Source organism: Numenius arquata, chromosome 2 (genome assembly GCF_964106895.1).
Source record: "Numenius arquata chromosome 2, bNumArq3.hap1.1, whole genome shotgun sequence".
Lineage (NCBI taxonomy): Eukaryota > Metazoa > Chordata > Aves > Charadriiformes > Scolopacidae > Numenius > Numenius arquata.
The window spans coordinates 69,628,308-69,652,149 of record NC_133577.1 but is presented as its reverse complement, the minus strand read 5'-3'; the positions used below and the strand labels follow the sequence as shown (position 1 = coordinate 69,652,149).

Here is a 23,842-nt window from a genome sequence, read left to right as displayed (position 1 = left end):
CATGACCCTTCCCGGGCGCGTGCCCCGTTGCTACGCAACCGGACACTGCGGGCTGGACCAAGAGGGCCGCCCATAGGGGGGAGGAGAAGAGGGACAGGTTATTTCTGTAGCCCCTTCCTAAACGATGCAGCCGGCGTCGCTTTCTGCCCCAACTCCATAATGAACGTTTTGGCTGGTGAGATCTCCCCGCTCCCTCCCCCGCGGGCGACAGCAACTTTCGGGACTCAGGAAGAACCCCCCACGGGTGCGTTGGTGCCGTCCCGCTGCTCCCAAGTGCCGGAGGAGGGGGGGGGGCAGGGTTGCCCTCACAGTCACAGCGGGCCCCGCCGCGGGGCAGACGGCGGAGGCAGCGGCGTGGCGGTGCGCAGATACATCCGTGCGACGACGACGCCCGGGGCGGGCCGCTTTCCTTCGCTCCGGCCCACAGCTCCCTCACCCCTCCGCACCCGGAGTTGGTAGGCGCCGGGGCGGGCCAATCGCCGCCGCTGTTGTTGGGGAGGTGGCAGGGGTGACATTGGGGGAGAGGGGCGGGGTGGGGGAAGGCGGCGGAGCTGCCACCATGCTGGCCTCGCTGGGGCGGTCGGCGGGACGGCTGCTGCGGGCCGGGAGCGGCGCCACCGGGCTGCGGCAGTGAGTGGGGCGGGCGAGGGGGGGCGGGTGCCGGCCGGCGGTGCCGGGAGTATAAGCGGTGCCGGTGTCGTTGCAGCGCGGGCGGCGGGGTGCACATCCCGCCGCGGTACCGGCAGTTCCCGCAGCTGACGCGGAAGCAGGTGATCCAGAGCGAAATCCTCAGTGGCTTCATGTGGTTCTGGATCCTCTGGCATTTCTGGCACAGCTCGGACATGGTGCTGGTGAGGCCGGCGCGGCGGCGGGCGAATGGGCGGGCCAGGGGGGCGGCCGGGGCCTAGTCCGGGCTCTGACCGTCCCTCTCTGCCAGGGCCACTTCCCCTACCCCGACCCTGCGGCCTGGACGGACGAGGAGCTGGGGATCCCTCCGGACGACGCGGAATAGGCGCCTCCAGCCCTGGGTGCCGGCGCTGCGGCAGCACAGCGGTACGCCCCCCGCCCCTCCTGGCACCGGCCCGGCGGCCCCCGGGGTCTGCAGCCGGGCTGGGCTTTGCTTTGAACAGCGATAAACCCAGTCGGCAGCAGCTTACACCCAGCCTGGGGCGTGCTTTTAGCTTTGCTTCAAAGCTCCCGGCTGTGGTACAGTGCCAGGGCATCCTTCCTGGCTCTGCTTACTGGCCCTCTTCTCTGGGTATCACTACAAGTACCCTCTTTCCAGACATTATTTGAGCACTTCCAGAGGTAGATGTGCCTGATCTCTGTTGTACAGAATGCAAATATCTGCACTGTTTATTGCCTTCACACACTCTCTTCTTGGGTGCTTGAGTGCAGGTAGTCTACTTCTGGCAATATAAGCCTGCAGTGTAACAGTTTATTTTTTGATGAGTTGTAGCTTAAGTGCTACCAGTTCAAAATTATTTTCTTCATGCTGTTCTGTAGACCCAGCATTACCATATTAAGGATATGCTCTCTCTGTAACTAGAGAGACCTGTCCAATCCACCCCTTAAAGGTTTGGGGCTTTCCGCTTGTTTCCAGTTCCTTTAAATGCCGTGACCCAGCAGCTTAATAGAGAAACGTTATGGTTCTGTAAAACTGACAGCGTCAACTACTGCTGAAGGCAGCACAGAAACTTATTGAGGAGGTCCTTCCCCTCTTGTCAGTGGTGGGAAGAGGACGGGTGAAAAAGTTCTCAGGATTCTCTTCTGTTACTTGCAGGTCCCTGGAACTAAAGAGGCCCCTGGAAGCAAAGCTTTGGCTCCTTGGTCCTTATTTCAATAAAAGTTAACTGCAAACAACAACCTCTAAGGTGAATTGTACTTTTATTTTTGAGTGCTGTAGGATTTCTGGAGAATGAACATTACAGCTTTAGAGGTGGGGGATATTTGAGTCCACATGAGCTTCTGTAATGTTTGCTCTATATATAATGTGCTGCCCTTCAATAAATAAGGTGATGTATCCATGTTCAAAGAGTGATTTGAAACTTCCATGAATGTATAGTGGGTAAGAATCCCATCATTAAAGCTCCACCAAGTAACTGCTAAAGGAGGGGTGAGAATAAAACTTGTCCGTGTTAGAGCTACAGAAAGGCTAACTTAAAGACATGTTACTGAAGTCTTGTCGCCAAATAACAGTTGCCATAGAAGCAGGGGAAGTTACCCTGAAGGGAACCCACGCCAACTGGTGCCAAACTTTCCCTGGGGCGAGGGGCATCTCCCTTGGATATTATCAAAGTCCAGAATAATCCCTGTGAAGCGAAACCCTTTGCAGAGGTAAAAAATGCCTTAATGCTAAGCACAGCAGTCAAGTCCAGCAAAAGGAAGATGAAGGGAAGATGCTCCAGGCATCCCTCAGTTGGTTTTTTTGGGTTTTTTTTTTTTTTTTCCCTTCCAGTTGCATTCTAAAGCAACATCATCAAAGTAAATTTTTTGCTCCCATTAAACCACCGTAACTTGTACCTCTGGAACTTCATGGAGAGAAAGAGCTGTGAATTACACAATAAACAATCGCCTTCAGACTTTTCCATGCAGTCAATCTTTATTATAGCAGTATTCTCATATTCACATCAAGTACATAGAACTTTTTGCCTTTTATATAATACAGAGTTCTTTAAATAACTTTACACAGAAATAGTTTTCTTCAATCTGAATTCAGCTATCAAATTTTAATATGTTTTAAGTCTCCATGCTCTCTAACCAAACTGGACAATATTTCCCATTGTACAAATTTACATGAGAAAAAACTCCGAAGTACAAATGAAGGGACAACAAAATTAAAGGGGGAAGGAACAAACGAGAACAAAAAAAAAAGTTGTATTGGCAATTACAGGGGAAACTTGAGAAGGAAAGAAGGGGAGTTGCCATGACCTATGTAACAGGAAACCGAAAATAAACATTTTGTTATGAGTTAAAAAATAAATACAAGTTTCAAAACAATTACTCCATTGTAGATTTTAAAAAGCAGCTATGGAAATCTACTAACACAATTGTTTGTTTGTTTGTTTGTTTTAAGTAACCAGACTGGACCATCTACTTTGCAGTCATAAGCCCCTCGCAAACCTCTGGTGGTCAAAAAAAAAAAAAATTAGAGCTGAAAGGAATGTTGTGTTAGCACAGAGTTTAAATTGGTGGGACATACATTTCATTGCACTAAGGAACAAACGAACGAACAAAAAGAAATCAAATCTGTATATAAATTTCCCTTTCCTCTCCTTACTAGATACTTTGCCTCTCATAAACAAGCCTCTGTATTATGAGGTAATGCCATTGTCTTGACTATATATAAAAATAATCAAGTTTAAAGGATATAGATCTGCGTATCTATAAACTTTAAACAAGCCAGTCCTCTCTTACTCCCCCACAGGGTCCAACTACTGGGTGCTACACCTTCCATCACTTTTTAATGAAACGTATGAGTTGCGCCTTTGGTGGAAACTCGCCCCCAAGAGACCGGTGCGCCTTTCCTAATCTAGGAAAAGCAGCCTGCGCTCAAGTAAGAAAGAGACAGTGCAAGTAATGCACGGCAGATTACAAACACATATTCCTGCTCCTTCGAAACAAGGCAGCGTCACAGAAGGCAACAGTGGCCAGCCTGCATGTGTCTTTCGACGAAGGGTAAAAGGGATCCAGTTAGGCAGCTGATGACCGATTTGCGATTGCTTAAGAAAAAAACATCACCTGAAATGAGGCCGGGAGGGAAGTTACAACCTCAGGAGGACGAAGGGCCAGGAGGAGCACTGTGCTCGCCGTCAGGGCGACCGCAGCACAGGCGGGCTGGCTTCGTGCTTCCCGGAGAGCGGTAGACCCGGCTCTAGCGGCACAGGTCAGCACTGGATCCCAAAGGGATTCCACGGGTGGCAAGAAGTAGGGGGGCAGGACTTTCCCCAATCCCAACAAACAAGATGGGAAGAAAAGCAACGTTAATTTGGGTTGCCAACACATGCAAGTTGGCCACTGTCAGGTTTCTGTCAGTTGAGAAGTGTGGAGAGGGGGCAGGGAAGGGGAGGCAGGTAGGACACAAGGCTCATGAAGGAATGATGTGCATTTTTTTTTGTTGATTTTTTTTTGTGTTTTTTTTTTCTTTCTTTCCTAAAGGTTCACAGCTTTGAATAAAAAAAGCACATTTATTGCACTTACATTTTATTTTAGACAGAGTTAATTTAAATTATGCCCTCGGAACCCCCCACCGTCCCAAAATAACCCTACACCCAATTTTGGTCCATTTTGCCCGCTAGACCCAACATCCATGCCCAGAAGGTGGGCTTCATTTCTCCTCCTAACGTTCCACTGAACTCCCAAACACACAGACAGATTTTCTTTTCAACTAGGGTGAATACACAAATGCAACACAGAATGACATTTATCAAAACAAAAACCCAACCATTTCCCAAACCCAAACGAAAAAGAAAAGAAAAAATAGGGTGTTTTTTTGTGTTTTACTCACTCAAAAGTAAATGTCACACAAGGCTTATTCTAAAGTACAGCTGCTGCAAACGTGACAAACCAGACAAAATGACCGGAGGGGCCGCTGTTGGCTCTTAAGGAGACTGGATGAGCTGAACACGCTGCTGCTGTGATGGGATGAAGCAAATGCCTACGTGGTTCAGAAGTTTCTGAACACCCTCCATCAGGTCCCTTCTCTTAGGGAAATAGTTTCTTTGTGATTTTGTTTAAAACCAGACAAAACGCCACTTTCTCACATGTACTTTTAGTGCAGAATTTGGGGTAGGTAGAAAGATTCCAGATAGTTCCTGGTCCTGGAACATTCGTGAAAAGTTTTTTTACACTTTGCTTTCTAAAAGGAACAAAACCAAATGAAAATTGGTCTGATATTTTGTATGAACCGTGCATTTAGACATAACTTTACAATTATGCTCAAAAGTCTTGCCCCAAAGAAGAAAAGGAAAAGATCTGAAAAAGCACTAATTCCGAAACCCATTATTTTGTCCTTTATGGACAAGAAGGTTAAATATGACACTGGTACGTAGGTACTGCCAGAAGTCTACATAACTGGTTTGAAATTTGAACAAATCAAATTCAAACACGCTGGTTGTCCCTCAGCTGACAAGACACCTACCACCTCCCATGGTTCACGTGCAGTGACAGTGTGTGACCACTGAAGAGTAACTGCAGTGTTGGGAAAATGCAAGAGGCCTGAGGAGAACTAAGGAAACCTGCTGATATTGCAGAAAACAAAATTAATTGTGCTTTCTGGGCCAGGGAATTAATTGTATGCTCTGACAGATGTGGACTTCGATTACATGAGTACGAGACATCAATTTCTCCTCATCCAGCTCTCATTTTTCATCTACTGTCTCATTCCAAGATGCTGTGACAGTGTAACTTTGGGCCTCTTCGGAGCTTTCTATTCCCTTTCTTTAACAAGATCTTTGTGTCTTTCGAGGGGGAGGAGGGCTTATTTATTTTTAAATTAAATGAACCTCATTAAAGTTGCGATAGAGCAGATTTCAAGCAGCAGGTTTAACATGACCAAATTGGGTATCCTTCAATTCCTAGCTTTGAAATGATGGTAGGTATTTTGGGGAATGCTCTCTGCCCTCCTTTACAGAAGTTTACCAACTCCACACTACCTATTCTATAGTAATAGCTATATACAAAACTACTGCATCAGAAGTAAACCAAAGCCACTGCTCCAGTTACAAAGCACCTGGTTTACATTCTGTTGTACTTTTTAAGGTTGCGAAGGCACATGATCATTTGGCAAACTGCAAAGACTGTTTTGGGAGATCCCTATGTAACCCATTTAAGAGAGGGTCTTGGTAGCTCTCTTTTCTACAGAAAAGATATATGCGAGTTTTCACTGGAATTCACCCTTGGTGTACTCTATATTCTGCAGTTTGTTTTTTAAACAGTTTCCTCCTCCCACCGTTTCGTAGTTATTTACCGCTGTGTCACGGTGCCGACTTAGTAGCTTCTGTGTTAGGTAGCATCCTTCAACTTAAATGCAAGAAAAAGTTGTAACAACTTATCTCTGCTCTGCTCTCTTGATGATTTTATTTACTAGGTAAGAAGTAACGCAGCGACGAAGAAAGATATCTAAAATGCATGCCAAAACAAATACGAAGTGCAAACGCGTATTAAGGAGGCTGCAGTAAACAGAAAGTTCATTTCCTGAAGTTCTAGGTCAAATGCGTAACAGAAAACCAGAACACCCAGCACCTCCCGAGTGACACCGTAACAGTCCACTCATGCAACTGCTTTTGAACTGAACTCGACTGTACCTAGAAGCTTTGCCTGTCGCATTGTGCTACTGGTGATACTCTTTCCAACAGACAGAAGACGGGGTTGTCTACAGTACTATGAATAGTTTGTGCTACACATGCTGCACTCACAGTCCAGAAGGGAATGAAATCTATAGGCTGCGAAAGCGCGAAATGTCTACATGCTTCTTGCCTAAATTTAGCCCCTTCACCTACCAAAACTTCAACTTGTACTTGTTTGTGAGGTTTCTGGGGATCTGGCTTCCCCAAACGTTCTGCTGGATGCATTTACATCACCAGGCAAACACAGAAGAAAACCTATTTATGTGTGATCTTCAGCGTATTTTTTCCCCCCAATTTGGGCATTTGTGGAAAGACATGGTACTTATCAACAGTCAGCATTTCATTCTTTTTATGTCATGAAGGCCAAATTCTGCCTCTAATGAGCACATACTAATCAAAGTGATGTTGAGAGGCCACAATAAGATGGCAGTATTTGGCCTCAAACATTCTGCATCATCATCAGCTGCTAGAGCATTCAAGAAAAGATGATTTTAGATAAGCATAAAAAAGCAGAAGTGGATTCATTTAATGACCTGCATGAGTTTAGCAAAAAATGAAATGACTGAGTAATTGTATCTGGGGCCATGTAGGAGTTAATTCACACAGAAATTACTTTCAAAATAACTGGGTCTCTATGCTCATACCATTTGGTTTAAGCTCCACTACAATGTTCCAAGTTCCAGCAAATACGCTGCAGGAAAGAATCACGTACTGACAGGGAAGATGTAACAGGTAACAGGGTCTCGTCTAACTGTATGGAACAGGAAAGACAGAGGTGAAGGTGTATGTGTGGTTAATAAAGACATGAACAGTTGGGACTGGATACTGGTAGTTGTGAAAATAATAGTAGATGCTAGATACTGCAGAGCTAAAAGCAGTAAGACTCTCTGGATGTTTGTCCCAACACACGCAAACACACATAACATATGTACTAACATTTCCATACTATGGCATGTGCTTGTAGTTGGGACATCACAGCGAAGAAGCTTAAGAAATTTGGTGTAACGGACATGAATGTTATTGGTCATTTGAGTTCACTTCCTTCATCCCACTGCTATACAGGGCACTCAGTTCTCGACTACTCTTACCTCCCCCATTCACTAAACATCTACAGGGCACCTTGAAGACTGATTCTGATGGCATGCAAGACATCCAGAAAAACTGAAGATTAAAAAAAAAATAATAATCCCAATTATTTACAAACGAAATTTCTTCCAAAGTTTTGCATGAGTATTATGTGCGAGCTCTTAAAGACAAACACACATCACTACAGCTATCTGGAGGGAAACAAACAAATGTGAAAACCAGTAGAAATGCATCCTGAAAAGACTTCTCTAACAGCAGCCAAACAACTTGCACATTCCTCAGGGAAAAAAACAAAACAAAAACAAAACAGAAAAACAAAACTACAAACAAACAAACCCCAATAAAAAAAAAACCAACCCAACCCACCCCGAAGATCACATGTTACTTATAAAGTGCTTTGCATGGACAAGGATAGTAATTTTCCTTGTGCTTTTCCTATGGGCTCAAGAAGCATATCGTAGACTAATGGGTAATGAATCTTCACAAAAATAAGTTCATTTTAAGCAAAGATAGAATGAAATTCCTAACAGTTACATTTTAGCAGACAATCTTCTGCCAGCATGACCTTGTGGAAGGAAACTAGGGCTTTTAACAAGCTCTGTGAACAAATGACTGTTGAACCACCTGTACATACTTGCTCCGGTAACAGTTTCTTTCAAGAGAATATTAATTTCCAGTATGCCCGACATGTACAAATTCAGCCACAGCCCATACAAGGTCTGGAGCAACGCGAGGGGTGGAAGGAGAATGAGCAGTGACCACTTCACACCCCCTCTGGGAGTCTGTATCTGTAAATGGTCTCACCTGCCCGCTGGCCCCAGTGGCCCCAGGCTCCTTCCACCTCTCGGGGACTGGCCTCAGATGATCGCCACCGCCTGGTGCTCCATCAGCCGGGAGGCTATGATTTCACCGGTCTGCGCGCCACCGCTCGCTCACTGGCTTCTCCGCACTGGGAAGTGGCTATTGCTACTATTTTAACATTCCTGCCAACCTCAATAAGGAGAAAAACCTCACAGCATCTGAAGACCCACAGCAGACAAGAAAAAATTTGTGCTTTTTTTTTTTGTTTTGTTTTTAAAATGCATCCTGTACACAGAATCAATTCTATTCATGTACCAACATGAATCACTTCATTCTTGTAGTGACTATTAAGTCATTCACTATTGCTGTCTTGCTAATGTTTGCGGAATTAATATGAATACACAGTATTTCAGTTATAATTCCCACTTCAGATTAGTCCGGTCCCTATGACCCCAGTAAATATTTACTGACACACATAACAGACTACCAGCAACACCGCAGGACTCCAGGGTTTTAAAAGCATGTTCCACTACCGATGTGCGTTTCTCCCTTCACCTGGGAGCAACCTTCTGCAGACAGAAACAGTCCGACTCTCCTAGAGAGGGAAGGACAGTGTCCTCACCCAATACACCCATGTTTAGCACGGACATCACATTCACACACACTTAACTCCTTCATTTATTTGTCATGGTTTTGTTTAACAGCCCACCCCCCACCCCCCCTCCCACCCTCCAGCAAGAACCTTCCTGTTCCAGAGGGGTCAGTTCTCCTGCCTCACCTGGGGTTGCACAGGGCAGATAACAAATCGAATTCTGAAAACTTCTGCCTGAGCTTGAATCTCTCTCTAATGTGGTCTGACCTGCCTCTGTACAAATAATTTACATGTAATACCACATACCAGAGAACTCTGCAAACAGATCACATCACAAGATATTCTACTAGAGGTAAACAATGTGCAGAACTTTACGAGTTGTTTTGTCCCTGACTGGGTAGCTCGTCAAAACGCTACCAACCATTTGAAAACCAGGACTGGAGGACAGGAAAACAAAGCACTTTAATGGAGATACCGCCACCTTCATCCTAGTTTGCAAAGTGTACAAAAGGGAAAGACAAACGGAAGGGAAGAGATGACAGGGAAGAAAGCAATGGGAGGAGAAGTAGTCAGCGTGGATCCAGCAAGTACCGTTTTGTTTTGATCTAGCAACTTGCCGCTAGGACAAGATGCTCCACATTTACACACACACTTATCAGAGGATGTTCAGTTAACAGGATAAAAATCCTTTAAAAAAAGCTCTTGAAAGTACCAAAACATAATTTTCGGAATGTCTAATTCTAGGGGGGGGTTTGTATTTGTATTCAATTCAACCTGAGAACTTTTTTCCTCATTTATGAAAACATTACATATTGGTAAGGTACCTGGCATTAACCTGCACCCTCGTTTAAAATAAAACTTTTAAAGTAGGTACATACACCATTCACAGTCTGCATCAGGAATTCTACAGACTTCAGATGCTGTGGTAGCATCTTTGATAAATACATTGTATCAGATGATACAAAAGAAAAAAAAATAAAAGAGAGGACAATCTCGCTACATTTTTTTTTTTTAAAACTTCAGTTTGTTGCTGGACCAACAAAAGAAGAATCTACCTAATCCTTCTAAAAGATGTTGTATATGAACACACCAAGAAAATATGGGAAAAGGAAAAGGTTAAGGTTGGTGGTTGGTGGTTGATTTTTGAAGAAGTGATAAAGTAAATCTGAAAAAAGGTGCAGCAGCATCCCCTTTTCCTTCAGCTTCACCTCTTTGCCTTCAGAGTAACATCTTCTCCAGCTCCCATCACCCCATACTTTGAATTTTTCTGGAATAAAACCCAATAATAGAGACAAATTTAGGTGTTTGACGTTGTAATAGAGTGAAAAGGGGATACTGCATTGTCCATAAATCAGTGAGTACACCAGGAAAAAAAAAAAAAGGTCAGAACGGAGGACGATTCTTTTAAATTAGCACCCATCAGAGGTTCAGCCTCTGATGGCACATTGTTAGAAGGAGAAAGCCCACCGGCAGACCATCCAAAGCAAGTCTCCTAAGTTGCAGCAGCAGTTCCATCCCCTCATGCCCGAGCACCACAGTCAAACCACGAGCGCCCTCTCCTCTCTCCTGGGAATGATGCCAACGGCACAGGCAGCCACTGCGGGTCTCCGAATGCACGTGGTGTGGTTTGTGTTGAAGGAGAAACACTGGCAGCAGAGGATTCTGGTTCCCAAAAAGGTACTTTTTCCCATTTGTGTTGGACTGGCAGTTCCATTCTGCTCCACTTTTAAGCTTATGGATATCTTTTTCTAAATTACTTTAGGTTTTGCGGAGCAGAATAGAGTTTTGATGTTAATAAACTGTAGGAACACAAGACTTAAATAACAGAGTGGGTGCTGCCATGGTGCTGTGGCTACTTGAACGCTGCAAATTCTCCTGTAGAGGGAGGACAAGAGCTTGGTTTAAATAGGTGATTTCAGTTACTAGGTGGTCAGAGATTTTCTTCAGACTAGTTGAACATTAGGTTGAATATAAAAGATGTTAAAAAATGCAAACTGTTAAAATTAAAGCACAAAAGAATATACAGTGTAAGAACATTGCATACAGACCCAGCGTATTTTACCGAAAAAGAATTTCTTGAAAGCAAGCTGTACCCATTCTTCCCAAGACAGAGGTATGAAAGTTCAAGCAAAGTTTAATTCATCATGCATTTGAAAATAAAACGTGTCAGTTTAATTTCACTTTAAACTCCTTATTGCACATATATCCTCCTGAAAAGCAACAATTGCAAATAATGCATCAGATTGCAAACTAATTTCTATTCTGGTGTAAAACCGGTTTAATAGCAAAGAACTATTTGACACACCCGTTAACCTTAAAGACTATATACCGTAAAGTGCCTGAATATTGAACCAGTATTAAAGAATGCCAGAATCTGGTTTAGAGACCAACGTAGCAACCTACTCTGAGAAAAGTAAGAATGGTGAGATTGTCTACTCACTCCCAGACCAGAAATTAGTCCTCACTGTTAGGGAGCACAACAAATAAAGCAACCCCATGCTTCCTTCGGAATGACTGGATAAACAACAATCCTATGCAATGCTTTCACATGCAGCGATCTCCTGAAATTCTACCTAGTTTATTTAGTGTCAGCATATTGGAAATAATATTGGAAAAAACCCAGAAATATCCCTGCAAAGAGAATTTTAGGCTGATGGCATTAATTCCATGGAGTGTCTTGCTCTATAAAGAAGAGAACCAAGGAGAGTGATCAGCAGTCTCCACGGGGAAGAGGAAGAAAAGGCATCTTCAGGACCTGGTAGGAATAGCTGATCCAACTGATCTAAGGGAACATAAAGAAAGCGGGGAGAGGGCTCTGTGTGTCATAGGAAATGAGAAGGGAGCACACCTGAGGTCTAAAGGAAGGGTGGCTGGCACAGGGGGCTGTGACAGACCCTCAAGCTCTATGTGTCTTCATAGACTGTAATGGTAGGTTTAAGTTGTAACAACAAAAGAATAAAAACTTTACAATGGATCTAATTGCCTATTTTGCTAGTTCTACCAACAGAGAAAACCCTTGCTCCAAAACACTCTATAAATATTTGGTAATTTTTCTTGCTTCTCTCTGGCACATTTCACCAATTTCATAGATTCATAGGTTAGTCCAGGCCAGAAGGGACCTCCAAAGGTCATCTAGCCCGACCTCCCCGCAGTCAGCAGGGACACCCCCAACTAGACCAGGTTGCCCAGGGCCTCGTCGAGCTTCACCTTGAATATCTCAAGGGAAGGGGCCTCAACCACCTCCCTGGGCAACCTGTTCCAGTGTTCCACCACCCTCATGGTAAAGAACTTTTTCCTAATATCCAATCTAAATCTCCCCTTCTCCAACTTAAAACCATTGCCCCTCGTCCTGTCACTGCAGGCCTTTGTAAACAGACCCTCCCCAGCCTTCCTGTAGGCCCCCCTCAGGTACTGGAAGGCCGCTATTAGGTCTCCTCGGAGCCTCCTCTTCTCCAGGCTGAACAACCCCAGCTCCCTCAGCCTGTCCTCATAGCAGAGGTGCTCCAGCCCCCTGATCATTTTAGTGGCCCTCCTCTGGACCCGCTCCATCAAGTCCATGTCCTTTCTATATTGAGGGCTCCAGACCTGCACACAGTACTCCAGGTGAGGTCTCACCAGAGCAGAGTAAAGTGGCAGAATCACCTCTCTGGATCTGCTGATTTCTGATTTCCCAACTGATTTCCCAATCTGATTTCCCAACTCTATTCACAGTATCTTCTAGAAACACCTAAATTTTTGTACTTTTTTTTTTTTCTTTTAAGAGAAGGACAAAAAAGTCATCAAGTATTGCCTGCGAGGCTAATTTTTAAGAATGACATTCATGCTTAGCTACACTTTCAAAACATGCTCTACTTAATTTATTTCTCAGTCTGCTTTCCTAAACTGCTGATTAAAGATCAATTTATAAACAAGAGATTGCTCCCTCATTACTCATCTTGTCCTTCTGCCCATTTCTGGTAATAATTCAGCTTTTAATAGTCGTACAGGGATTTTGGAAGATAAAAGATGAACCATTAATTGGGAAAGGGCAATGGAAAAACAGGATCAGAAGCTAAGAAGCGTTTCAGATAGAATGGCAGCTATAAAAAGGCGATTTTTCAGACTTTTCTGCCATTTAAATAAAACCTTAGCAAAGACATTTTCTTTGACAAGCTAATGCTAAATCTCCCCTTTCAAAATTCAGGTGCTAATCTGATCTGATATCAACGAGAGACCAAAATAGTTAACATGTTCATCTAATAACAGGATTATGCTGACTGAACACATATAAAATGCGGTTACCAGTAACAGCTTTCCCTACATGAGGAACGTAGACAACTACACCTATCCACACACAGGAATCCTCCATCCTGCTAGGTGTTGACTAGACTTCCCGAGGAGTAGCTAAAAAGCTTTCTGTCGCCCTTTCTTCTGAAGATGCAAAATATCTGTAGCTGGTTCTTTTATCTTCTGAAAGAAACCCCATTTGTAGGGGAGGGAGAGAGAACACTGGCGACCTCTTCCTGAGGCTTAGATGCATACAGGTAAGTGAAGTAACCTGAAATGTGAATTCATTGTAGCAACGTTTTGTAGAATTCAATGTAGAATTGTTTTGTAGCAAGACAAGAAGGTCTTGCCTGAGAGCAATGAACGGACAAAACAAAGACAGTTTTTAGGAATTTGCTCTGATATGCCCTGTCCTGCAGGAACAGGATCACCCTGATTCTGCCCTGCTAAGTCTTTGGATGCCATTCTATAACAGCCAATGCTAATCTAAACTGGGACTATTGCAGTGCCACTCTCCCTCCTGACCGGAGCTGTAGAACAATGACCTGCCCGTTGTGCCACACCAGCACTACCTGGCCCTGAGGCAAGGTGGCTCAAGGAGCTGACCTAGCAAATGCTAGCTCAGGCTGGTGGGCAAGGAGAGATTTCTAACCAGGTTTTGGAGAGATGATTTGCTGGTAGTGGGAGGAACCCACCCAACTGCTTGGAACAGACTCGTGGAACTGGAGAGCACCTGCCAGTGGCAGGGTAAGGAGATGGGCCATGGCTGCTCCAAATGAGATCATCTTACCATGAAGCTATGAAAGCACGTACTTAGTGATTTGGGATGTGAAAAAAAACAACAGACATTTTTATTCATTGTGAGCCAGATATCTGACGTGCTTTTCACCAAGTAAAACTTCAGATACTTGCTTTGACTGAAAGAATCAAATCATCCTTTTCAAAGGATGGACAACGTTTGAAAATCTACACTTCTTACAGAACCCTTTCAAGTTAGTTGCTACTGTCTTTTCACGCTTGTCACATGCAAAGCAAGAGGAAACTATGTGAAATGCACACTTTCAAAAAATCTGTACTAAAAAGATGATCCCGTTCTTTCATGTTGTGTCCAAATAATATATTATGAGGGCATGTTCTGAGTGAACCTGCTGCCCCTGATTCCTGGAAGGATTTAAGATGAAGTTACCAATCTCTGCTCTCACAAATTTATAAATTATCTGGATTCACAAGGTTACTAAGGTATATACACAACATCTTAACTCTACTCCTTATCCTGGGGTAGATGCCATGTTTCTCAGAAGAATTGTAAGGAGAAGAATGGCTCCCTCCCAGGTCTGTGCCAGCCTTGTCTACTGAAGTAGAGAGTAACAGACTTGTCAAAGGGAAACACCAAATTCCAACACCTTGCCTGGATTACATTCACAGACACAGAAAAAAGTATGACAAAGAAGCAGTCTTCTGTTGGATCTTGTGCTGATCTTTTAGTATGGATACCACCCATTGGCTCAATAACAATTTGGAACATACACTGATGTGGATAATTAATATCCTTAGAAGAATATACAGCAGCATTTATGAGGATCTGGTCCTTCCAGAAGGTACCAAGACTGAAGGTACCAAGATTGAAGGTACCAAGATTTTGTTTCTATACTGAGATGCAGGGAAGTAAAGAAAAAATGAATCTCACCTAGTATAAACTCCCTCTGCAGAAAAAGCCTGGGATTCTACAGACCTGTTTTCAGGACCAGTAGGTATCTGCTTCTAAACAATATAGCTGAGTTGCACTTTTGAGAACACTGACCCAAATCCACAGGTGTATTTAGACATCTTCTTCTGACATATGTTCCCAAATCTCATTTGAAGCAGCAATTACAAACTACAGAAGTTAAACCCCTAAATGCCTTTGTGCCAGATAAAGTTAATGATCCACAAAAACCAGCCTCCTTGTAGGCTTCATAAAATGTTTAGTGAGAAGCTAAGCTCACGTTATGGCCATAGATCCCAAACTGTGCTCGACATAAGAACAGGCGACATAGGAAGAATTCTAATGCGCTGACCATACAGCAGGAAATGGGGCCAAATGTGTCTAAGAATGGCAGCATTTTTTCCTTCCCATAACTGTAGTTCCTATAGCACAGAAGAACAATCTTAACAACAAGGAGGATAACACTACTCCTGGGAAAAACTTGTTTGAACTGATCTGGCAGACCTGGAAAAGAGTAAGCCTGGGCAGGGCAGTGATGATGGTTCTGCACTCTCTGTAACTCCCTGTGTGGTTAAGCCTTTTCCGCCTGGGATGGAGCATTTCTAGATTCTGCAGGAGACCCAGCAGCATCCTCTTGCTCTTACTGAGATGGGCATTGTAGCCTGTACTGAATACCATACCCCAGGGCTTAAGAAGCATTCCTCATCACTAACTAGAATAAAAAAAAAAAAAAACAAACAACAAATAAGAGGGGAAAAAAAACACTTAAACCCTGTTTTCATTTCAAGACAAGCCTGCCAAAATGAGGTGAAGCTACCAGAAAGATGGGAAACAGATTTTTCTAAAACAGTAACAACTTTTGTCCTCCATAACTATTTCCATAGAGATAGATTTCAACAACTGAATTTTCTTGACTAACAAAAAGAGAAGTTAGTTTCCAAACTGTTCTAACAGCAGAAGTCAAAAAGACCATTAGAATCTGGCCAGAAAATGTAGAAATTACCTACATCTCTTCACGTCCTCTAACTCTGCTTCCTGTTTTAAAAGGCTCAGTTGCCAGACAGCAGAAACCAAAACCCTTTTTGAATCCTGATCTATTTCAAAAACCTATCACTAGCAACATACAAACTTCTCTATAAGTATGAAAATCAGAAGCCACTAAGAACACTCCTGGCCCTTGAAGTCCTAACAAGAGCAGCAATGTCTTGTTTCCGATGCAGAAGAATCTGTGGAAATTAATAGCTTAGCAGTTTAAAATGAACAAAACCACATAACTAGTTCCAAAATATGCCAGAACACAGCCAATGACATTACTGTTTTCATATCTGACACCAAAGACTGATATAACCTGAACGACTACTCTAATTCACCTGTTCCAGAAGAATGCTCCAGAGAAAAATACCATCTTTAAAGTGAGCTGACAGGATCTTAGTAAGGTGTCTAGGTTTCTCAGTTAGACATCTAGTCTAACTGATTCACTTCTAGTCAAACTAGCAGCTTTTATATGAAAGAGAAAAAAACCAATTCGTCACTGAATAGAAGCATGTTTAGTAGTATTCTTAACAATATTAAAGTAAGTTAAACATTTTATCTCAACAGAATTCATGGTATAATACTGATTTCCATGAAAACAACTGCTTTTTCAAATCCTCTTTTCCTATTATGGGTGCTAGCAGCCTTTTTCTCTTAAACTATTTGGTTACGCTCGAGATCCAAAATGTGTTTTTTTTTTTTAAATTTTTAAATCCCTGCTAACTGAAAGATACAGGCACCGTCACTAGTAATATTGTTGCAGTTCAACAAAAGCAGATTCAGAATTTCTTTTCTGTTGCATTGTAATAGAGTATTTTCAGATGGTCTAAATTGTAGCAGGTCAGAGTATGTAGGCGAAAAAAAAACAAAACACGGCACCACTCCTCTGTAGGAAGAGATGTTCTCTAAACAGCACTATTTTAAACTTCAACTTTCAAAGTAAGAGTCACACGTCACAAAGGTCTTTTTTTTTGGATTCTGTGTTGTATCTGCTCACTTCTGCTGACCACAAGAAGTTTTGACTGTGCTCAGCCTTGAAGCTCAGTTTATTTTTCCAGTTCTTTCCCATATATGAGTAGCATTACTAACTGAGGAATCTAAAGCCTATTGCTCAAATATAATGACCTCAACCGAAGTAAAAACCAGACCAAATCAAAACACCATAGCTTGAGTAGATTAAAATCAAATACGCCCCTGAGTAACTAAATCCAATCAATAAACTAGGCAAAAATGACACAGGCAAGCAAAAATGACACCCAATGACCTTAAGAGGATTTTTGCTTGTTCTGAAGTGGCTTTTCCCATTTCTCTTATGTGACCTTATAATTCTTCTTGTGCCAGCTGTTCCCAGAGCATTCCTTACCAACACGGACTTTGTGCTCGGGATATTCAATGCCCAGTGTTAGGAAGCGAGTCTTCATTCCCTCAGTAAACCTTAAAAACGTAGCTGGTAGGAACCGAGAACGTACACGTGTGTTGCACACACAGGAACACACCAGCACACAGACACACAGGCACATGCTTTCACACTTCTTTTCAGTGTACTGGAAACCCACCGTATCCCCCTGCTTGGATGGGTGTTTTTGGAGAAGCACAAGCATATAGACTAAAATCCTCTGTCTGGAAGCCAGCCCGGTTTAACGAGGGTTCAGATGCACTGCGGTGAATTTTTGGCAATGACCGGGCCAGAAGCTCAATGGAGGCAAGAATCTAAAACCAAGTAGAAAATAAGTGATCAAATCTGTTGTTCCAAAGTTGTAACAGTCGCTTAAAACCAAAGGTAGAACATCAATTAACTACAGAAAAATATTTATACACCAATTTAAACAGAAACGTTTAAAAATAGATTACTGCATTGCACTCTGATGTTTATATCCTCAAAAAGCTGAAAAGGACATTTTGGGAAGAAACTGTCTCATTTTCCCCTTTAAGACGGCATACTGATTTCCCTCTGTGAGCACAATGAATATAGTTGCCTTTTATTTATCTCCTTGTTTATGCACTAGAATCTATACCTACTGTCGCTGCAAATAAACACAGCTTGGCAGCAGTTTGCTTAATACCATTTACCATAGAGCCAGCAGGGGGAGCTCTTTATTTTTCTTGAAAATGCTTTGGTTATATTCAAAATGAAAAAAAATAAGGCTGGCCTCCCCTCCAAGTTTATAGAATCCAGACCAGGAGGCATGATAAATCAAGTTTTGTAACAAAACTATCAGTTTCCCTTCATAAAGCTTGGGGGAGAGCAAGGAGGGGAGGTATAAAGATTTCTGAGAGCATACACAGCAAGTTCTAATTTGTGTGTCTAATCACAATTATTAATTTCACTGTCTTCCACTTGAAACTTTCTCCAACACATAAATGCTTTTCCAACTACACAAGTCATATTAATACCTGCTTTTGGAATTGAAAACAACCACTTTATTTAATTAAACAACACTAATCAGGTACCAAGCTGGTACTCTCACGAAATCATGCTATAGCACTAATCAAAAAATTTTTGAACTGGCTCGTGAGTTCATAACTGATCTTTATTTTTAATATTCAAATTGTAAAGTCTACTAAGAACTAAAGGGGAACACTTCTCACCTGTGGAAAAAGGGGTCTCTCATCTCTCTTCTTTTTTAAGCATTCGGCCATTAATCTCTTCATAGCTTTTGGACAGTTGCTCCGTACTTTGCTGAGGTCTGGAGATAGGTATCCTCGTCCCACCATAAAAATTATCTTTATTTAAAGGGAAAAAAGATGAAAGGGGAAGAAGATGAGTCCATAAAACAAAGAGTAACAAAAGATGAACACTTTGCTAGACACTTTTGGTCCCAGCAGCAAGTTTTCTGCTCCCTGGAAACACTATCTGGTATTGAAACTGCCAGGTTTCTTGGAGTAATGCTTGCTAACCTATTCAGTACAAAGAAAAAAATAGATTTTTCCTCCTCCTAAGAGAGATTTCTGTGAAACTTGAACATGAGTAAATGGTTATCATTTGTAGCAATGACCATCAAAGAAATAGTTCTTCGGTGTCAAAAACTGTTATAAAACCAAGAATAAGCAACCTTGTGGCATTAATAGAATGCCTAAAAATAAATATTCTGTTTTATATTATAAGTCAACAGAAAGTTCACACTGAAAGGTATTTTAAGAACCACATGGACTTCAGATACTAAAAACCTTTACCTTTCAAGAACAAATTCCTTCATGTACTTTTCCACCACAAAAGCTTATTCTTGCCATTTGACCACTTTTCCCACCCCACAAAAAAACCTCACCAAAGCAAAAGAGAAACTAACACTCCTCTGTAGAAGAGGAGACAGGCAGGCTTTGTATTTTCACAGTAATTCCTTTAACATGGAAGGCTTTTATTTCACCTAAGAATAAAACTTAGGCATAAACCAAAGTAAAGTAATAGAAAGCAGGAAAGCAAAGCATAAATATGGTTAATGTTCTCTTGGATATATAAAAAACCTCATCAAACATCATCATGTCAGGCCAAGGTCAAATGCAATGTGGTTTGAGTACTGCAGTTGCGCTGCCACTAAAAAGCCCTTTCAAACTAGCTAATCAAAGATTCATTCATGCTGCAGCGGATAATCGCTACCTTTTCTGAATACTCAGACAGACACAGCAGGTGTATCCTACCTTATATTTAATGAAGTGTAACTATTTCGTATCTGGACACTGGCAAAAAAAACCCAACAAACCAAAACAACAGAAAGACCCCACATCTCAAGCAAGCTATATACGTTATTTATACTAACACAATCCTGGTCCTTTTTCAACTTTCTGATTCAGTCGCATCTGTGTTGGCATCAAGGACTATAAAACTCCCATATGGTTTCTTTAGAAATCCCCATGTGCCAGAGCAGCATTTCATAGTAAAGACCTGCCTACCCTGTCCCCTACCTCTGCCGAAATGAGACTTAGCATCATCTAGAAGTTACCCTTTTCTAAACAACTGCACTGCCTAAGTTGAAACTACCCAAAACTTGTTATTATTTATGTTTCCAGTACTCTCTTTGCAAATGATATTATGAATAATAAATAATTAAACTTTGATTTTAACTAGAGAAAAGAGAATATCAGTACAAGAACAGTCCTAGTGTGTCTAGAAAAACAATCTGAAGAATGATGCCTTGCTCACTAAGATTCTTAGTTATGTCATAGCAACAGATATAGATGCACCAACACAGAGCAAGCAATATTTCTGTCTTTTTGGACTGGGAATGTTAAAACTAAAGACATTAGAACACATTTTATATGTTGGCTTCACTTGCAATTCAAAATTTGTTTCAGCACTCAATCGTGAGCACCCACATCACTGGGTCCATCTTTCAAATCTCAAAAGGTAAAAACAAAACAACGTCGGAATAGTCCTTTTAGAAGGCTACATCCATCTGGCCAAAAACCTGGACATTTCCCATCTTTCAAAAAGGCAAAAACAATTAAAAATAAAAATTATAATAAAAAAAAGGAGTGACTCCAAATTTGATGAATTGGGATGAAGTGTTCTGACAAATACGGAAGCAGCCTTATAAAATGGCATTCACAGATGAAGGTTGCTATGGTTGCAATTCTCAAGTACTGACAGTGAAAAAACAAGGGATGCAGACACAGAAACAACATAAATATATCACCACCCAGACATGGAATAGTTTACACCAAAGATCTTGATGCATAGATACTATTTTCTGATTAGACAGAGAAATAATGAATCAGATATGCCTTCGCGAATGTGCCTACCCTGTGGAGATATATTACAGGCGTGCGGTATCATTAGACTTAGGGAATATTTGTTCACAATTAAGTAATCTTCTTAAAGGATTCACACACTCTGGAAAGTCATATACTCCATCAAGCAGGATTTGAGAAATGCTGATATCCTGAAATTCAATTAGATGGTGCATGCATTTCTCAAGACTGAAATGAATATAAAACATTCAGCGAGATGATTGCTGTTCCATTCTGTCGATCCTGCTGCTGAACCATTTTTCAGCGCGGGGCAGGGCTGGGGGGAAGAGGAATAACTGAACATATGGAGGATCATTTTGCCTTTGCAGAACTGTTCTAAACTAGATTCCTATTAAGTAACCTTCTCTCTCCCTAATAAGTATCCTGGCAACCAGATCAGAAGCTGAAAATCTATTCTTAAATTAAAAAAAAAAAAAAAACAAAACTAAAATACCTCAAGAGAAGTAAGTAAATCGGTGCTACGTGGCTGAGGCAGATCTAAAAAAATGTAGAAACGTCATCTCGTAACATCAGAATCAGAAACACAAAATCAAACACACAAAACATCAGAATGTGCACTTCACAAGGCTGAATCGATCTCTGTTTCAGGCCACAGCTGCCTGAAGTCAATCCCTTCCCTTACCTGGTCCCTGTTGTTGATGTTTGAGTATGGTAACTGCCCAGTCATCAGTTCATAAAGAACAATCCCAAACGCATATACATCCGACTGAAAGCTATACGGGTTTTTATCTTGCATCCTAATAACTTCTGGCGCCTGTACCATAAAAGAAAAGAATTCGCTTTTATTTCACCACATCAGGCTGCGCCTCACACACCAGAAACAAAACATGGACTTGTCCAGAGTATAAGAGGTGCAAGGCCCACCCTCGCCTGCAGATGTTACTGGGTCCTAATATAGAGTGGATGTTGACATGAATCTCAAAATCCATTGGCTCTTTTTAGCTTGGTGATCCCTTTATTCCTCTGCGATGAAACAGACTGACCTTGTCAAGACCAAGAAGCTATTTTGAAACTAGAATTATAACAACACTGAAAATAATGCCAACTAACAGAGCCTTCAGATTTTTTCAGGGAGAAAAGGAGAAAGCAGAGTTGCACAGGAGGTCATAACTATACTTCTTATTAAGACTCAAACGAGTTGTACAACCTCTTGAGAGTAACCATGCTTAAATCCTTAAAACTTAATACCATCTTACTTTTGGCTGAGCTAGTTCCTTTGCAGGATATTTTTCATGGCTTTTCTCACCTTTTCCTCAAGCCTGAATTAATCATACCCTTTTCCCTTAGCCATCATTTTCTTTTCAGTTTAAGTGTCAGAATAAGGGATGAAGACACTAAAGTTTTCCTGACCACTGGAAAACTTATGCTTGAGGAAGAACTGAAAAGCCTTGAATTAGTACTTCATATTACTGCTTTTTTTTTCCAGCTTAAGACAGTTTGTATAAGCCAGCGTGCTGGAGGGGCTGTCTTAGAAACTTTGGCCAAAGGCAATTAAATTTGTTGAAACAAACACACCACTTCCCCCTTGCTTACCATCCATAGAATAGATCCAGACAACTGTTCAAACTGATGGGATCCACTCCATCGTGATTTCACTGTGGCTAGACCAAAATCACCTATTTTTACTGTGAGGTCTTCATGAAGAAAAATATCTAAGGGGAAAATGTTAAGGGAAAACAAACAAACGGTACTGGTCCTCTCCTACAAGAACAATAAACAGCTACAAATTTGCAATATTAGACATAAAAGTTTTAATCAACCAGCACCACTGAAGAAGGTCTTCATGTAATATAGATTCTAAGCAGCCAGCATATTGAATTATGGTACCTAAGGGTTACATAAATAATGACTGGGCCAGTGCCAAACAGACCACGGCCCAGGTGGCTGTCTTGAAATGCCAAGTACTTTCTTGAAATGCCAAGGATAAGAAGCTGAAAACATTCCATGAGTGAACTGGCATAATCTTTCATTACATGTAGAAACCAAATAATTCAAAAATCTTTGTGATACCACAACAAAACTTGCTACGTTATTGCAATCACCTTAATAAGACACAGTAAGTATTCCTTACTTTGCTACTAGTGATATTATCACTTCTTAACAAAATTTCAACTCAGCAAATATTGACACATGAACAGCCTTTCACATCAGTAAGTACTTTTCTGGCAATAAAAGAAATCCAGCCAGGAATGCTGTCACGTTCCACAATGACATCTCCGGGGAAGGATACTATTACTCTTGAGGTCCCTGTGGATGATTGACTTGGCATGCAAATAACTGAAAAGAAAAATCATAGATTAGAAGGGTTAAATGATATTTCACTAACCAACAACTCAAAATTCACTGTATTACCGAAACACAAATTCTGTAGATATTCAAACTGCACATATTTATCAAGGTGATAAAACTTCAGTTACCCATGACAGTTCCTGTAACAGTCACAGGAAAAAAAACCAAAAAATAAAATAAAGCTTAGATTTCCAGCTCAAACCTGATGCTACTAAAGAATGTAATAACAATTATGCATCAACTTCCACTTTTCAGTTGTAACTCAATATTCAGAATAAAAATTAAAAAACTTCAGAAGTTTTTGACACGCCATTCAGTGCTGAAGGTTCTGCCACCCAGCCTTAATGGTGACTGTCAAGACACTTTGTCACAGCTTTAGGTAACGTGTTCCTAAATTGCGGGAGCTAAACGTGCTTCCCAGTCTCAGTGTGTACTCAAGTATGCTGAATGCTTTTTAATATGAGACTGGAAAGAAAGATCCCCTGATTGCAGACTGGCTAAACAGATCGCGAGGAATACAGAAGGGAGTACTTGCCCCACAGCACATATATAGAGCCTAAATTAGGCAACTAGTCTCCCATGGCTCTTTGTTTAGTCAATGAGATTGGCACAGACCTGCTGGAAAAGCCCCAATTTATGTCTCTGCTTTGAGTGACGCTCATAAAACAGCTTCTGCATCTCCACTACCTACGGAGGGAGCCTGGGGAGATGAGCAGGCTAACAGAAGGCTGAGGCTGGTTGCTGCAAACACCTCCCTCCCCACCTCTTGACTGAAAGTGTAATAGAATACTTAGTAGAAAAATGGCACAAATAACTGCAATCATCTTAGTGGTTTTCCAGCTGGAGGGCGATTTCTCTGATCTTACATCAGTGTTCCAATTTTGACACACAATATTGGGCTAGTTTTGTAAATTCTAACTCACTCAATTGCCCTCTATGGGAGTAAGGATTGCTTACAGTCCTTAGAACAAAATAGGT

At 41.8% G+C, this 23,842-nt stretch overlaps 2 protein-coding genes across 5 annotated transcripts in view; one reads left to right on the top strand and one right to left on the bottom strand.

The window, feature by feature from the left end:
- Positions 1-525: 525 nt before the first annotated feature.
- NDUFB2 (NADH:ubiquinone oxidoreductase subunit B2) lies at positions 526-2,579 on the top strand. Its single transcript, XM_074168867.1, has 4 exons — positions 526-630; positions 707-851; positions 938-1,053; positions 1,784-2,579. Exons 1-3 carry the CDS (start codon positions 560-562, stop codon positions 1,010-1,012), a joined length of 291 nt encoding a protein of 96 aa, XP_074024968.1. The 5' UTR covers positions 526-559; the 3' UTR covers positions 1,013-1,053; positions 1,784-2,579.
- Positions 2,580-10,678: 8,099 nt separating this feature from the next.
- Positions 10,679-23,842, bottom strand: part of BRAF (B-Raf proto-oncogene, serine/threonine kinase) — a 79,482-nt gene continuing 66,318 nt past the window's right edge. For all 4 annotated transcript variants that reach the window (XM_074144488.1, XM_074144489.1, XM_074144490.1 and 1 more), the window contains 6 exons: positions 22,806-22,852; positions 22,109-22,227; positions 21,198-21,329; positions 18,419-18,553; positions 17,386-17,539; positions 10,679-10,701 (listed from right to left, as the gene is read on the bottom strand). In XM_074144488.1, coding sequence (XP_074000589.1) covers positions 10,679-10,701; positions 17,386-17,539; positions 18,419-18,553; positions 21,198-21,329; positions 22,109-22,227; positions 22,806-22,852 — 610 coding nt within the window. The remainder of the gene's footprint in view (positions 10,702-17,385; positions 17,540-18,418; positions 18,554-21,197; positions 21,330-22,108; positions 22,228-22,805; positions 22,853-23,842) is intronic.

Excerpts from the sequence above, each read along its gene's own strand:
- NDUFB2 (XM_074168867.1), top strand. The coding sequence starts at position 560 with ATGCTGGCCTCGCTGGGGCGGTCGGCGGGACGGCTGCTGCGGGCCGGG. Across the intron at positions 631-706 it reads GGCGCCACCGGGCTGCGGCA|CGCGGGCGGCGGGGTGCACA; the intron begins GTGAGTGGGGCG and ends GTGTCGTTGCAG. Across the intron at positions 852-937 it reads ACAGCTCGGACATGGTGCTG|GGCCACTTCCCCTACCCCGA; the intron begins GTGAGGCCGGCG and ends CCTCTCTGCCAG.